The 17,284-nt window shown below is 44.5% G+C and overlaps 1 protein-coding gene across 1 annotated transcript; it reads right to left on the bottom strand.

Annotated features, from left to right (window-relative positions):
• Positions 1–362: 362 nt before the first annotated feature.
• FKBPL (FKBP prolyl isomerase like) lies at positions 363–1,464 on the bottom strand. The gene has a single exon (XM_021697077.1). The coding sequence runs from the start codon at positions 1,430–1,432 to the stop codon at positions 383–385; it is 1,050 nt and encodes a 349-aa protein (XP_021552752.1). The 5' UTR covers positions 1,433–1,464; the 3' UTR covers positions 363–382.
• Between the last annotated feature and the right edge of the window lie 15,820 nt (positions 1,465–17,284).

Raw genomic sequence — 17,284 nt, 5'->3', positions numbered from 1 at the left:
CGGCAGGAGGATAGCACTCCCACTCAACGGGGCCGTACGGTTTGCGCATGCGCCGAACAGGAGCCAACGAGCGCGAGCCTGGGAGATGTAGTTCCTGGGGTTTAAAGGCCCTCCGTCCCCCCAGTCAGTCCTAAATTTAGTAGTTCATGTACCTTGCATTCATCCTCGGGTATGGATGAGCCCCCCAAAATGTAGCACACGTGATCATATGGCTTTTTATTGGTAAAGGAGGGAAAGAGGCGCACTGAGACCACCGCTATTTCCTTAGGAAGGCAAAAGCTGGGAGTGGGACATGGGCTGAAAGCCTCCCTCTGGGTCTCAAAGTCTCACAGGATAAACCACAATTCACAGGTTCCTGTCTCTTTTAAAATTTAACTTTTAATCAGCCAAACATCTTGCGCAGACCCTGAGCCAGCCCTGCATCTTGTTTCTTCCCCTGAATGATCACCTTTCCCAGCTCCTCCTGGGCTGCCCGGTTTTTTGGGTCCACCGCCAGCACCTTCCTGAGGTCAGCAGTTGCTTTTTCAAGGTTCCCAAGGGCAGCCTGGGCAACCCCCCTTCGGTACAAGGCCTTTAAATGGTCAGGCTCCCGCTCCAGCACTCGGTCACAGCTCTGGGCAGCCAACTGGGGCTGCCCTAGCAACAACTGACAGGCAGCCAGGTTGGCATGAAGAACAGTTCGTTCTGGAGGGCCAGGTGGGGGTAAAGTCAGCAGCAGCCGAAGAGCCCGTCCATAGCATCTGGCGGCCCCTTCGGGGTTCCCAGCTCGAAATAATTCTGTGCCCCTTGCACGTTCTTCCCTGGCCAGGGCTTCCTTCTCACTAGCCTCCAGCTCCCAGGAGTCCCTGCCCTGAGTGAAGGAGGCCAGTGTGAGCCTGAAAGGAGATTCAGAGTGCTCAGAGAGCTGAAGCTCTGCCTCCTCACCTTGACACATGGACTCCAAGCATTTCTCTATGAGCTCCCCCCAAGTCCCCTCCCTCCACGGGCCTAACCCCATAGTTATCTCTGTCCAGCCCTCTGGCAGGCCTGACCCAAAAGGAAACCCAAAAGCCAGTACCCGGCAGCAGGAACCTAGCTTGGGTTTGTCCAAGCCATGGCCACGGATTATGATCTTCTTAACAAAGCTCCCATCGGGACAGTACCAGAGATCAGAAGCTTGAAGGGGCTCTGGCATCTCACTGGTTGATCCACGAGATTTAGCAGAGTCTCCTTGAAGTCCAGAGGCCAGTTTTTCAGTCCCTTGAGGTTTCTCTAGAATTTGGCTGGCTAGATTTGGGCTCACTCTCAGCTCAAGGATTTCAGTAGGAGGGTCTTGGGGCTGCTGCCTAATCTGGGTAGTTGAATCAAGGTTCTCCTGGGGGTTCTTTTCCCATTGTTGTTGTGGTTGAGAGGTGTCCTTCTCTCCCATTGGATTGACCGGTAGCGTCTCCATTTGGCTGCCTGGTCCCTTCCACCGTGGGTGAAGAGTTTTGGTCGAATGAGATATCAGTCTCAGGTCAGCACCTGAAAAGAAAACCAAAACAATGCTAATGGCAGGCTTCTTATTTAGATTCCCTTTTCGTCCTCTCCCGTCCTTCTGGGACCCAGGCCCCCAGTCCTCAAAGTCTTTTTTTTTTTTTTTTTTCCCTCCAAAAATCTCTGTCGGGCTCGAGCCTCCTCCAGTCCACCCACGAACTAATCCAGACCTAATCCAGAACTATAAATTCCACAAATCCCTGCGGTTCGGGTAGCCGCCCCAACTACGGACACCGATCGAGTCAAAAAGTACCTGGGCGGCCAAAACGCCTAGCCTGGTGGCAATAGCCGGACCATTTTAATCCCCTCTCCTTCCGAAGCTAAGTGCTTCCTGAGTACAGTCCTCAGTCTTGCTCTGGGCGGAGAGGACGGCCGAGGGCCAGGGGCATCTGGGGACAATGACAGCTAACGCTGGAGCCCGGAGGCTGCGAATCTAATCAAATTCCTGGCAGCCAATCCGGAGGAGGGAGAGGGCTGGTTGGCCCGCCTTTTGGACGTGACATCATTTCCCCCTCCCCGCAACCGGGAAGCTCTAGGCCTTAGCAACCGATCCTGGCCGAATCAAACCGAACTAGGCGGGGTCCGACTAGCCAGGTTATTGAGACTAAAAGTCTGGAGAAGTCCTGGAATGGGAAATTGGGGTTCATGAGGGAGAGTGAGGGAATGGTAGTGGTAGCAGTCTTTTTATCTGAAGACCTCAGGCCCACCTGTGCTGTTCTCCTTATCCCTGTGTTCAGGGCTCTCTGCCAGAGCCAGCCAGCCTGTTCCTTCCACCCTTGAGTCCAGGGTGCTGCAAGAGAAACCCTCAGGCCTCTTTCTCCCCAACTGCCCCTATGCCCTTGTGGGATCACCTGAAGCTTCTCCTTACCTATTCCCTCATATTCATCATTGGCTTTCAAGTCTTTTTCCTCGGGAAATCTTAGTGCTTTTCAAACTTTTGATGTGCATGCACATCACCTGGGGAACTGTTAAATCTCAGGTTGTGATTTAGGAAGCCTGGAGTGGGGTCTATGACTCTGCACTTCCTTCCTTCCCTTCCTTCCTTCGTTCCTTCCTTCCTTCCTTCCTTCCTTCCTTCCCTCCTTCCCTCCTTCCCTCCCTCTCTCCTTTCTCTCCTTCCTCCCTCCCTCCCTCCCTTCCTTCTCTAAAGTGTACTTTATTCAGATTTCTTACTTTTTGCCCAATGACTTTTTTCTGTCCCAGGATCCTACCCAGGATACCACATGCCATTTAATCATGTTTCCTTAGCTCTTCTTGACTTTGAGTTTTCTCTGCCCTATGTTTCAACCTGTTTTGAACTAGTTTTCAAGAGATGCTCTTTTACTTAAAATTTTTAAATTTCTTTATTTAAATTCAATTTAGCTAACATTTACTGTATTATTAGTTTCAAGGGCAGAATTTAGTGATTCATCAGTTGCATATAATACCCAGTGCTCATTATATCACCTGCCTCCTTAATGCTCATCATCCAGTTACCCCTCCTCCCCCCCCCCCCCCCCCCGCCACCCTCAGTTTGTTTCCTAAGGTTAAGAGTCTCTTATGGTTTGCCTCCCTCTCTGTTTTCATCTTATTTTATTTTTCCTTCCCTTCCCCTATGTTCATCTGTTTTGTTTCTTAAATTCCACATGAGTGAATTCACATGATAATTGTCTTTTTCTGGCTAACTTATTTCACTTAACATAATACCCTCTAGTTTCACCACGTCCTTGCAAATGGCTAGATTTCATTCTCTTTGATGGCTGAGTAGTATTCCATTGTGTGTGTGTGTATATATATATATACACATGTATATATATATCACTTTATCCATTCATCTGTCGATGGACATCTGGGGTCTTTCCATAGTTTGGCTATTGTGGACATTGCTGCTTATAAACATTGGGGTGCAGGTGCCCCTTCGAATCACTATGTTTGTGTCAATACCTAGTAGTGCAATTGCTGGGTGATAGGGTAGATCTATTTTCAACTTTTTGAGGAAACTCCATACTGTTTTCCAGAGTGGCTGCACTAGCTTGCATTCCCACCAACAGCGGAGGAGGGTTCCCCTTTCTCCACATCTTTGCCAACATCTGTTGTTTCCTGGGTTATTAACTTTAGCCATTCTGACTGGTGTGAGGACATATCTCATTATGGTTTTGATTTGTATTTCCCTGATGCCAAGTGATGTTGAGCATTTTTTCATGTGTCTGTTAGCCATTTGTTTGTCTCCTTTAAAGAAATGTCTGTTCATGTCTTCTGCCCATTTCCTGACTAGATTATTTGTTTTCTGGGTGTAGAGTTTGATAAGTTCTTTATGGATTTTGGATACTAGCCCTTTTTCTGATAAGACATTTGCAAATATCTTCTCCCATTCTGTTGGTTGACTCTTAGTTTTGTTGACTGTTTCCTTTGCTGTGCAAGACTCTTTTATCTTGATGAAGTCCCAATAGTTCATTTGTGCTGATTCTGCATTTCTAACAAGATCTTGGATGGTGATGCTGCTGATCCATGGACCACAATTTGAATAGCATGATTCTAGAATAACTCATCCCACTCTTGTCACCCTTGCTCTGTGCCCCTTCAGTTTGTACTATATTTTGCATATATAACTGGTAAAACCTGCCCCATTGGGTGTGTGAGTGGAAAACTGGTCCTTCTCCTCCTATAAAGGATGTAGGTCCCTTTTGTGATTCAGCCTGCTTGACTAGCTCCTAGCACAGGCTGGGCCACCACAGCTCTTCAGGGAAGGAGAATCCCATTCTTAGTACCTCACTTCAGCTCCTTATTCAGTTTGCTCTCTGATAACCTGCCATTGTGCCCCAGGCTACAAGGACCATGCCAGGACAGCCAGAAGGGGAGGTAGTTTCATCAGTACACACAGAACTGTGTCAAGACAGTCAGTCCTCTCCCTGTTTTGTATTGAGACTCAAGTCACTAACGTAGACTTTTTCTCAAGTTTTATTTCTGGGTTCTGTGTCAGAGTAACCTTAGTCCACTGCCACCTCTTCCCTTATGGCTAAATACTCTGATTCTTGTAATCCTTGGGCTCCTATTGAAAATTAATCCACCTTTTCTCCCTTTCCATTTCAAGGATTTTTGGAAAAGGCAGGATGTCTAGAAGGAGTCACAAAAGGTTTGATTGTGGCCTAATCCTTGGACAAAGTTTGCTAATTTGTATTGTGTGCCTTAACTGAGAGGGCCACTCTGATGACCCTTCAAAGATCAGCTTCTCTCAATGAAAAGAAACTGTACTCTGCTACAAACATATTGCTTTGTAATGTTCTCTTATTTTGTCTGTGTATGTTTCAGTTCCAACAGACTCTGCAGGACAGAGGCTTTGTCTCTATTTCTTTTGTGTCATCTCATTCATTCATTCATTCAACAAATACTTATTGAGCACCTGCTATGTTCCAGGCAGCATGCTAGGAAGTGGGGGTATGTAGATGAATGAGACTGACACAGTCCCTGCTCTCAGGGAACTTCTAGTCTGACCAAGGGAATACTAATTACAGTGGCTTGAAGAAGTGTGAGGTGCTATGAGAGTGGATGAAGGATTAGGGGGTATTACTTGGGGGTGAGACATTTTTGCTGCTATTCAAAGAATGAGTTAGAACTCAATCTCAGTTCTATATAGACCCCATATTGAAAACCACTGAATTAAGTGGTCGACTGTGTCTCTTCAGGTGATCCCTTGTCACCTGACCAAAAACACATACAAACATAGGCACATAAACTCCTAAAAAAAGTAATCCAAATCATCCAAAATGAAAATATTTTTATTTTTAAATAAATAAAATTTGAATTTCATCAAAATGAAAACACAGAATTTAAGTTTTATGAAAGAGGACTCAGAATCCTCAGAGGAGAAATCCATGGATCTTTAGATTCCCCCAGGTTTCAACTTGAGGAGTAGGAAGGGACCAAGATGTGGAGACTCAGAAATGGGGAAGAGCATTGGTTCTTCCACAAAGTGTTGCTGCATGAATGTTAACTGACTCACTGCTTGCTCTCTTCTGGTTCCCTGCCCCTTGAGTCTCATTATGCTGGGGCTCAGCTCTCTAGGGACAGTCACTGAGGAATCAGGAAGAAGCAGGGAAACAAGCTAGGAGGATTATATCCCCAGGCCTGACTAGAGAACATGGGATCTGAGGAGGACATAAAAAGAGGATGACAAGTGAAATTTTGCTTACCTGTTGGGGTAGAAGCTTGGATGGGGGAGTGAGGAAGGAGCAATGTTTCCTTTCTCTTTCCCCTAAAGATTTGAGAATGAACTGGAAGAAGAGCAGCCTTGAGGGGAGGAGATGAAAAGGAACCTTCTTCTCCAAGTGACTAGACTCAATTCCAACCTCCTACTACAAGTGTCCTCTGTTCTCTTTCTTCTTTTGGTGTTGCAAGGACAAACCTCACCAACATCTAATTGTATGGATGCTTTGGGACATGACTTACCCTGTGTCCGTCTAAGACATTTCCCCTGCCTCAGGTGAGAGGGATGAGGGGTGGGGGAGCAGCACACTGGAACCTCTGGAAAGGGAATGAGATTAAGGAATACTCTGTGTTAAGAAAGTCAACGTCAAAGGGACATCTGGGAGAATGGAAGGACTTGGGGGGTGGGGTGTCACTGCTTCTGCAATCTGTGATTATGGACAATAAATCCTATGCTGGAAAAATTCTCCCTTCATCCAAGTCATTATAGGGGGCACTTAATGCTGTTGAAGATCATTCTGAGGGAAAGCCCCATATTTGACAAGTTTCTGAGGATTTACCTGTAAATGTTTTAAATCCCACCTGGCATCACCTCTGTCCATCTGTCCTTCTTTCTGAGTCACCTCCTTCCAAGGTGGCTCAGAGGATCTAGCTATATTCTGCTACTCTCCTTGCCCTATTCCATAAGGGCATTTTGTGTGTGGGTTTTTTTAATTGAAGTATAGTTGACACACAATGTTACATTAGTTTCAAGCGTATGATGTAATGATTGGGTAGGTCTATATGTTATGCCATGCTCACCACAAGTGTAGAGGCCATCTGTCACTCATACAAGACTATTATAATACCATTGACCATATCCCCTATGGTGTACCTTTTATCCCTGTGACTTATTCATTCCATAACTGGAAGCCTGTATCCCCCGGCTTCACACACTTTGCCCATCCCCCGGCCCCCTCCCCTCTGGCAACTATCAGTTTGTTATGGGTCTGTTCCTGCTCCATGGGGGCATTGTTTTGCTTTCATCAAAGATCTAACCTGATGGCAGAAGCCCAGAAGAGGTTCAGGAGCTGGTGCATGATAATTTGTGAGCTGGTTGTTGTTACCTGTTGTCTTCAAACACACATAGCATGTGACACCTGCCCTCTAAATGGGTGAAGTAAGATTCTTATTCATTCAGTAATCTTTACTGAGTACTCAGAATTTGTCAATGAAACATGGAGATACAAAAAGTTGAAAATAGAGCTACCCTACGACCCAGCAATTGCACTAGTGGGTATTTATAAGATACAAATGTAATGATCCGAAGGGGCACCTGCACCCCAATGTTCATAGCAGCAGTGTCCACAATAGCCAAACTATGGAAAGAGCCTAGATATCCATCAACAGATGGAAGGTTAAAGAAGATGTGGTACACACACACACACACACACACACACACTTGAATACTACACAGCGATCAAAAATTGAAATCTTGCCATTTGCAATGATGTGGATGGAACTAGAGGGTGTTATGCTAAGTCAAATAAGTCAATCAGAGAAAGACAATTATCATATGATCTCACTGATATGTGGAATTTAAGAAACAAAACAGAGGATCATCGGGGAAGAGAGGAAAAAATAAAACAAGATGAAACCAGAGACGGAAATAAACCATGAGACTCTTTTTTTTTTTTTAAGATTATTTATTTACTTATTTGACAGAGACACAGCAAGAGAGAGAACACAAGCAGGGGGAGTGGGGGAGGGAGAAGCAGGCTTCCCACCAAGCAGGGAGCCCGAAGCGGGGCTCGACGCGGGGCTCGACGCGGGGCTCGATGCGGGGCTCGCTCCCAGGACCTTGGGATCATGACCTGGGCCTAAGGCAGGCGCTTAATGACTGCGCCACCCAGGTGCCCCAACCATAAGAGACTCTTAATCATAGGAAACCAACTGAGGGTTGCTGAAGGGGAGGGGGATGGAGGGATGGGGTAACTGGGGGATGGACATAAGGAGGGCATGTAATGTCATGAGCACTGGGTATTATATAAGGCTGATGAATCATAGACCTGTACCTCTGAAACCAATAATACATTATATGTTAATTAAAATAATAAATAAGAAAAATGGATATAAATACAGAGATCCCCACCAGCAGTCTAATAAAGGGTAAGGTGTCATAGTTAACAAAAGCTCCAGATGCAAGAGTGAAAGTGATAAGTGGCAGGGAAGTTATTTCCAACTGCGGGTGATCTGAAAAGGAGTCCAGAGGGTTAAGCCTTGGAGGATGGCCATAATTTTGATCTGCATAGATAGAAAGGATTTATTGCAGGTGAAGGAAGCAATACAAGGCAGGCGAGATAAGGAAATGAAAGCCACTTTACATTCAGTATTATTCATCTCTGGCTTGTCAATCTCAGCTTTCCCAGGCTATTTCAATACTCAATGCAGGCTGCCCTGTCACAAGGCATCAAACTGGTTGGAATTTTTTATACCCTCACATTCTCCTGCATTCCATACTCACCACATGGAACCATATGCTGCACTTACTCTCTGCCATTTATCACCAGCAAGAGAGACAAAAATTCTAGCTTTCCAAAGGCTAAATAAATTTCCCCTTCTGTTTAGCTTTGGTGGTTTCTGTGGTTTTAGTTCTGCTGGGATTTATGTCAAAATTGTTCCTCCCTCCTCTTTGCTCCCAAAAACATTTTGCTTGTATATCCCTTATAGGCAGGGTTTTCAGGCAGGATGAAGCTGCGAAAGGCAGACTTTTCCACAGTGAAACATTTAATGATAAGAGCTGCTCTTTACTGACTCTTGACCATACATTATGACCACAATACCAGGCACTGTGCTGTTTTTAATCAAGTGATGAGGGAAAGCCTCCTTGTGGTGGTGATATTTGTGTAAAGACATAAATGATGTAAGGGAACAGGTGCTCAGATAACTGGAGGAAGAGTGTCCAGGAAGACAAAAACAGGAGTGCAAAGGCCCCGAGGCAGGAGGGAATAGGATTTTTATGTTAAATTCATAGCAGTTATGAGAACAGCAAGGAGGCCAGAGTGGGTGGAGCAGAGTAAGCAAGGCAAAAGTTGGGAGGAGATGAAGTCAAAGAGGTAGAGAAGAACAAGGTCAGGTAGGTGTCATAGGCCAATGTGAGTATTTTGGATTTTGTTCTAAGTTTATAAATGGTAGCCATCAGAAGGTTTAAGCAAGGTGAGTGATATCATCTGGTAATTTAAAAGATCACTCTGATTTCTGCATGGGGGAAGGACTGTATCAGTCAAAAATGGAAGGAGAAAATCCAGTTAAGGGGCTAGTCGAGGGACAATGGTAGCATGGGAGCTTGGATTAGGGAGAGGATCAAGGGAAGAGTGCTGAGGCTGTGTAATGTGTGGGAGTCTGGAAGAGAAGTAGGAGTGGTCCGTGAAGACAGAAGGAGCAGAAAATAAGGAACTAGGGAATATAATACTTTCTTTAGTTGGATCCAGAAAGAGTATTAAAGTGAAGAAAGCATTTCAAAGAGGAAGGAGCATTCAACTGTGACAAAAGTTGCTGATGGTCTAGCCCAGGGTTTCTCAATCTTGGTGCATATATATTACAAAGTAATTTAATGAACATCATGCAGTTTAAAAAATAAAATCTTTCTGGGGCACCTGGGTGGCTGAGTCTGTTAAGCATCTGACTCTTGATTTCCGCTCAGGTCATGATTTCAGGGTCCTGGGATCAAGCTGTGTGTCATGCTCTTTGCTCCTTTCTCTCTGTTCCCCACCCCCTCGCTCTCTCTCTCTAAAATAAATAAATAAATAAATAAATCTTTAAAAAGAGAAAAGAAAATCTTCTTGTTATTGTTAAAGTTCCCCGTGTATATTCCTCTCCGACTGGAATTCCTCTCTTGCCAAGGGGTATCCACTATTCTGAATGTTGTGCTTTCACTGCATAGGTGAGTAGAAAAAAATGAGGTGGGTTTTCTTTTTTCCTTCTCAAAGATGAGGTTTATTATTACAACATCTCTGCATGATGATGGAAATGTTTCAGTAACTGTGCAGGAGAGATAGGAGTTCATTTCAAGAGTTCTGTTTCTGAGAGGTAAGAACAGACAGGATCCCAATACACAGATGGGGTGGGGGCTGGAAGCAGGTCAGCTTCTCTGCAGTAACAAGGAGAAGGCAATAAATACAGCCGAGATGCAAGTGGCCTAGTAGATTTGGGGGTGAAACCAGGAGGAAGTTCTCTTCTGAAAATTTCTTTCTTTTTTTTTTTTTTTAAAGATTTTATTTATTTATTTGACAGAGAGAGACACAGCGAGAGAGGGAACACAAGCAGGGGGAGTGGAAGAGGGAGAAGCAGGCTTCCCGCAGAGCATGGAGCCCGATGCGGGGCTCGATCCCAGGACCCTGGGATCATGACCTGAGCCGAAGGCAGACGCTTAATGGTCTGAGCCACCCAGGTGCCCCTCTTTCTTTTTTTTAATTTAATTTAATTTAATTTTATTGTGTTATGTTATTCACCATACAGTACATCATTCGTTTTTGATGTAGTGTTCCATGATTCATTGTTTTCATATAACACCCAATGCTCCATGCAGTATGTGCCCTCCTTAATACCCATCACCGGGCTAACCCATCCCCCTACGCCCCTCCCCTCTAAAACCCTCAGTTTGTTTCTCAGAGTCCGTAGTCTCTCATGGGTCGTCTCCCCCTCTGATTCCCCCCTTCATTTTTCCCTTCCTTCTCCAAATGTCCTCCATGCTATTCCTTATGTTCCACAAATAAATGAAACCATATGATAATTGACTTTCTCTGCTTGACTTATTTCACTTAGCATAATCTCCTCCAGTCCCATCCATGTTGATGTAAAAGTTGGGTATTCATCCTTTCTGATGGCTGAGTAATATTCCATTGTATATATGGGCCACATCTTCTTTATCCATTCATCTGTTGAAGGACATCTCGGCTCTTTCCACAGTTTGGCTATTATGGACATTGCTGCTATGAACCCTGGGGTGCATATGGCCCTTCTTTTCACTACATCTGTGTCTTTGGGGTAAATACCCAGGAGTACAATTGCTCGGTCATAGGGTAGCTCTATTTTTTAATTTTTGAGGAACCTCCACACTGTTTTCCAAAGTGGCTGTACCAACTTGCATTCCCACAAACAGTGTAAGAGGGTTCCCCTTTCTCCACAACCTCTCCAACATTTGTTGTTTCTTGCCTTGTCCATTTTTGCCATTCTTAGTGGTGTAAGGTGGTATCTCAATGTGGTTTTGATTTGAATTTCCCTGATGGCTAATGATGATGAACATTTTTTCATGTGTCTGTTAGCCATTTGTATGTCTTCTTCAGAGAAGTGTCTGTTCATGTCTTCTGCCCATGCCCATTTTTTGACTTGATTATTTGTTTTTTGGGTGTTGAGTTTGAGAAGTTCTTTATAGATCTTGGATACCAGCCCTTTATCTGTAGTGTCATTTGCAAATATCTTCTCCCATTCTGTGGGTTGCCTCTTTGTTTTGTTGACTGTTTCCTTTGCTGTGCAGAAGTCCCAAAAGTTCATTTTTGCTTTTGTTTCACTAGCTTTTGGAGATGTATCTTGAAAAGACACAAAAAGATGGAAAAACATTCCATGCTCATGGATCGGAAGAATAAAATGTTAAAATGTCTATGTTGGGGGTGCCTGGGTGGCTCAGTCGTTAAGCATCTGCCTTCGGCTCAGGTCATGATCCCAGGGTCCTGGGATGGAGCCCCACATCAGGCTCCCTGCTCTGCGGGAAGCTTGCTTCTCCCTCTCCCACTCCCTCTGCTTGTGTTCCCTCTCTCACTGTGTCTCTCTCTGTCAGATAAATAAATAAAATCTTTAAAAAAAAAGTCTATGTTGCCCAGAGCAATTTGTACCTTCTATGACATCCCAATCAAAATTCCAATGACATTTTTCTTTTTCTTTTTTTAATTATGTTATGTTAATCACCATACATTACATCATTAGTTTTTGATGTAGTGTTCCATAATTCATTGTTTGCGTATAACACCCAGTGCTCCATGCAGTACGTGCCCTCTTTAATACCCATCACCAGGCTAACCCATCCCCCCAACCCCCTCCCCTCTGGAACCCTCAGTTTGCTTCTCTGAGTCCATAGTCTCTCATGGTTCATCTCCCCCTCCGATTCCCCCCTTCATTTTTCCCTTCCTGCTATCTTCTTCTTCCTCTCCTTCTTCTTCTTCTTCTTTTTTTAACATATAATGTATGACTTGTTTCAGAGGTACAGGTCTGTGATTCAACAGTCTTACACAATTCACAGCACTCACCATAGCACATACCCTCCCCAATGTCTATCACCCAGCCACCCCATCCCTCCCACCCCCCACCACTCCAGCAACCCTCAGTTTGTTTCCTGAGATTAAGAATTCTTCATATCAGTGAGGTCATATGATACATGTCTTTCTCTGATTGACTTATTTCACTCAGCATAATACCCTCCAGTTCCAACCACGTCATTGCAAATGGCAAGATTTCATTCCTTTTGATGGCTGCATAATATTCCATTTATATATGTACCACATCTTCTTTATCCATTCATCTGTCGATGGACATCTTGGCTCTTTCCACAGTTTGGCTATTGTGGACATTGCTGCTATAAACATCAGGGTGCACATACCTCTTCGGATCCCTACGTTTGTATCTTTGGGGTAAATACCCAGTAGTGCAATTGCTGGGTTGTATAGTAGCTTTATTTTCAACTTTTTGAGGAATCTCCATACTGTTTTCCAGAGTGGCTGAATCAGTTTGCATTCCCACCAGCAGTGTAGGAGGGTTCCCCTTTCTCGGCATCCCCTCCAACATCTGTCGTTTCCTGATTTGCTAATTTTAGCCATTCTGACTGGTGTGAGGTGGTATCTCATTGAGGTTTTGATTTGGATTTCCCTGATGCCGAGTGATGTTGAGCACTTTTTCATGTGTCTGTTGGCCATTTGGATGTCTTCTTTGGAAAAATATCTGTTCATGTCTTCTGCCCATTCCAATCACATTTCAAAGTGCTGGAACACACAATCCTAAAATTTGTATGGAATCAGAAAAGGCCCCGAATCGCCAAGGAAATGTTGAAAAAGAAGAAGAAAGTTGGGGGCATCACGTTGCCCTATTTCAAGCTATATTACAAAGCAGTGATCATCAAGACAGTATAGTACTGGCACAAAAACAGACATATAGACCAATGGAACAGCATAGAGAGCCCAGAAATGGATCCTCAACTCTATGGTCAAATAATCTTCGACAAAGCAGGAAAAAGTGTGCAATGGAAAAAAGACAGTCTCTTCAATAAATGGTGCTGGGAAAATTGGACAGCTATACACAGAAGAATGAAACTCGACCATTCTCTAACACCATACACAAAGGTAAACTCAAAATGGATGAAAGACCTCAATGTGAGACAGGAATCCATCAAAATCCTAGAGGAGAACATAGGCAGTGACCTCTTTGACATCAGTCTTCTGAAAATTTCTATTTTCTCACTGAATAGGAAGAAAGGTCATCATCTTGTGAAATTGTGGTCTCAGATTTGGGGAATGTGAACTGCCTGGGGAAATGTGAGCAGGCCATTCTGAGGACTGAAAGGAAGTGAGACCAGTCAATATGACTGTGTGTTTTTCCTCAGATAGATTCAGCTGTTGGGTACAGGTGTGGAACAGGCAGAGTTGGATTTAACCAGGGCTAAAATGTGTCTGAAGGAGAAGGGCCAAGAATAAAAGGGCAAGGGCTGAGAGGTGATGATAGTGTTGAACCTTGGGATATACACTGAGTAATGAGGGGAATGAAAAATTGAGGGGATCAAACATAATGAAGTGTGAGAAAGTTGATGGATGGAAGATCTTTCATGGGATTGAAGAATTTTGGAATGGGATGCTGAATGGAGGAGGGGGTGACATGCAAAGACTGAACAGATTTGGAAGAGGTAGCTGTTATTGATGGTAACCAAGTTGAAGGTATGACAGTGGGAGAAGAGTGGCTAAGGAGTGGGGAAAAACCTCAGTGGAAGTGAGGTAGGCCAGGACCTGACCAGTATGCTGGATGGTTATCTACAGGGATATCAAAGCCACCCAAAATAATGAAATGACAGAGGTGGTGGTAGAGAGGAAGACAGTAACCTAGGTACTAAATTTTCAATGAATTAGGAGGAATGATGACCCAGAGTCAAATCATGGGAGAATGAAATCTCCCATGTAGATGTTAGAAGGGGCCAGAGCCTTTCCCAGAGGATGGAATCTCTGTCCGTGGTGGTGCAAGAGGCAAGGGCACCATGCCGGGAGGGAATTGAGATAAAGTAGGTGGAGAATCAAATTGGAATATACCTTCACTTCACTCCAGAATCAAATGAATATGCCTCCAGACTCCAGGAGTCTGGGTGAAGTGATCTGGAAGAAGTCATTGTGATTCACTTCTTCCTCTGCCTATTCTCTTCCATTCAATTGAGTTCAAAGATTGGTACAAGAGGTTTTACCTGATGAGGATCTAAAAACCAGAGAAAAGCCAAATTTGGCTCCTGCCTTCAAGCAGCTCTCAAAATAAGACGTGTACATCAAGATCTCAGGTGAGAAGAGATGGGAAAATGCAGATAAAGTGAACAATGTATAGGTGTTAGACCTGCATACCTTTCTGTTAAAGAACGTTGCTCTAGTTGAAGCCACACCTTTTGGGTTTCCCCCTTCTCCCTTTGTGGTCCCTAAACTGCTTCTAAGCCTGTAATTCCCAACCTTAGCTGCCCTTTGGAATTACCTGGGGATGTCTAAAGAAATATTGATGCCTGAGTCCCACCTCCAGAGATTGTGATTTAATTGGTTCAGGATGTGACCTGGGGTTTGGGATTTTTAAATGCTCCCAGATGACTCTAATGTATAGCCAGGGGTGAGAATCAGTGCTCCAAGGAATGTCTGGAGCTCTGTTTATAGAAACCACTGCTTTAGTCCAAACCATAGGAGAGAAATTCCTTCTGGCTTGAGTCAGGGGGTGAATTGATCTGAGCCCTGAAGGATAGGTAAATTTTGGCCAAGTGGAGATGCAGATGTGAAGGAGGAGAACATCATGAGCACAAGTTCAGATGTGGTCTGAAACACCCGACAAGCAGCAAACAAATTGGTTTGTAAGAGATAGAGTTTAGAGAATGAGGTCTAAGATTTGAGAACAGCTGGGCAAGGACCTGGGGGTGGGAATGATGAGTAATTCAGTTTGGTTGGAGATTAGGTTGAAGAGAGAGAGCTGGATGTTTTTAAATTATGGAAGGGGTTGAAGGCCAGATTACAATTTTATAAATAATTGAGTAAGCAATAGGGAATCTTGAAGGGCTTTTGAGCAGTGGAGTTATAAAAGAAATGTGTTTAGGGACAGCAGTGTTGAGGGAAATCGGGAGCTGCAAGAGGCAAGAAGTAGGGTGACCTTTCAGAGGAACTGTTGCAGCAATCCTAGATGAGGTCATTTTTCAGACAAGGGCTGGGGAAAAGTTACGGATTCAAAAGATATTATGATGATAGAATTGATTTGGCTTGACAGCACACCAAAAGTAAAGGCAGGAGGGAGATGGAGAAAGCCTCAAGTTTTCAGACAAGGGTGATGGGGAAATGGTGCCATTAACAGAAACAGGGAAGCAGGTTTTCCATGGCATTTCATAATTTTGGTTTGGAATATGATGAATTTAGAGGATCAGCAGTGTGGTCCATGTGGCCATATTCCACTGGCACTGGAAGAATGCCTACATATATATAGCTTGGAGAATGTCTCAGTCAACTCAGACTGCTATAACAAAATACCATAAACTGCGTGGCTTATAAACAACAGAAACATCTCACAGTTCTGGGGACTGGAAAGTCCAAGATCCAGGTGCTGGCAGACTTGGTATAAGGTGAGAGCCCCCTCTGGGACATAGAAGGTTGAATTCTCACTGTGTCCTCATGTGGTGAAAGGGGCAACGGAGCTCTCTGGGGTCTCATTTAGAAGGGCACTAATCCCATTCATGAGGGTCTGTCCTCATGACCTAATCACCTCCCAAAGGCCCCAAAATCACAGTAGGATTAGATTTCAACATATGAATTTGGGGGAGAACACAAACACTCGGTCTATAGCATAGAAACATTTAGTTAGAAATGGTATCTGAGTTTGGAGTAGATGAGATTTTTAAGGGAACGTCTCAGAAAAGGAAAAAATCTAGAGATGGATACTTAGGAGAAGGGAGGAGAAAAAAAGAGAGGAGAGGAGGAGGGGGATGATTAGAAGTATGGTCGGAAGTAGAGGGGGGGAAAGATTACATGTCCCTGAACGAGGGGAGTGGAGAGTCTAGGGTCAAGGGACAGTCCTAGGAGGGTTCACAGAGGCAGTGTGCACATACTCTGCAAATACCATTGATTTTGGTTCCTGGTAACTTCTGGTCATTGGGTATGATTTGAGGGAGCAGTTTCAGTAGAGTGGGGAGTGGAAGCATATTTTAAACGGTTAAGAAATTTAAAAAAAAGGGTTAAGAAATAGTGGGTATGAAAGACAGAGACACAGACACATCCCTGACAATACTTATTTAAGGGGGGGGCGGCTAGTGAGTAGGTGGTGAGGAAGCGGAAGCTGCAAATGTGAATTCTTTTTTCAATCTGTTTGGTGAGTGAAGCACATAAAATCTGAAACTTCCAAAGGAGAGCCCACAATTTCCATACTCCATCCCATCCTCCTCCCATGTGTCCTGTCTCAGTGCATGGCTTTCCTTCTAGATCCTAAACCCCGTGAGGTCAGTGTTCACATCCATTGTTTCGGCAGATGTCACACCAGCATCCCGCAGACGCATGTTGTATGAATGCACAAATTCAGCATAGAGCCCTGGCCCGCAGGTGTACAGCTGAAGATACCGAGTCCACTGCTTATGCGCTGCCCCCACCCCCACCAGAGGCCTCCTGGTTGACCTCAGGCTAGGAGAGGGCAACTAGCTCCAGCTGGACTTTGAGAGCCTAGTGACCTCCCCCCTGGAGCTCTGCTGTGTTCTGAATGTTTGTGGTCCCTCCAAGACTCATATGTTGAAATCGTAATGCATAATTTGATGGTTTTAGGAGGTGGGGTCTTTGGGAGGTGCTTAGGTCAAGAGGGTGGAGCTCTCATGAATGGGATTAGTGCTCTTATAAGAGACCCTATAGAGCTCCCTTGCCCCTTAACAAGTAAGGATACAATGATAAGTCTGTAACTCAGAAGAGGGCCCTCACCCGACTATGCTATGCTCTCAGACTTCCAGCCTACAGAACTGTGAGAAATAGATTTCTGTTGCTTATAAGCCACCAGTCAATAGTATTTTTGTTACAGCAACCTGAATGGATTGAGATGGCCTCCCATAGCACTCTGCTCCCTTTGCCTATACAGGTACAACAAACCATGTAGGGCTCTAATCGAAGTTGTTTGCCACCCTCTGGCTCAAAGGCAGGAACAGCTGCAGGCAGTTGGCATCTTTTCCCTGTCACCCTGTCCCTGACCAACTTCTTCAGAACAGTCTGTCCTTTTCTCCTGATTTCCTGGAGTTCTGGGGATAGATACTTGGGTCTACCTGTAAATGCTCTCTCTTCAAAGCCCTAAGCCCAGTCTAGTAGGAAGTGGA

The sequence above is a fragment of the Neomonachus schauinslandi genome, chromosome 8, assembly GCF_002201575.2.
Source record: "Neomonachus schauinslandi chromosome 8, ASM220157v2, whole genome shotgun sequence".
Taxonomy (NCBI): domain Eukaryota; kingdom Metazoa; phylum Chordata; class Mammalia; order Carnivora; family Phocidae; genus Neomonachus; species Neomonachus schauinslandi.
This window is presented reverse-complemented; position numbering and strand designations above follow the sequence as displayed.

Bases quoted from the DNA above. Each gene is read 5' to 3' on its own strand.
- FKBPL (XM_021697077.1), bottom strand. From the start codon at position 1,432: ATGGAGACGCTACCGGTCAATCCAATGGGAGAGAAGGACACCTCTCAA.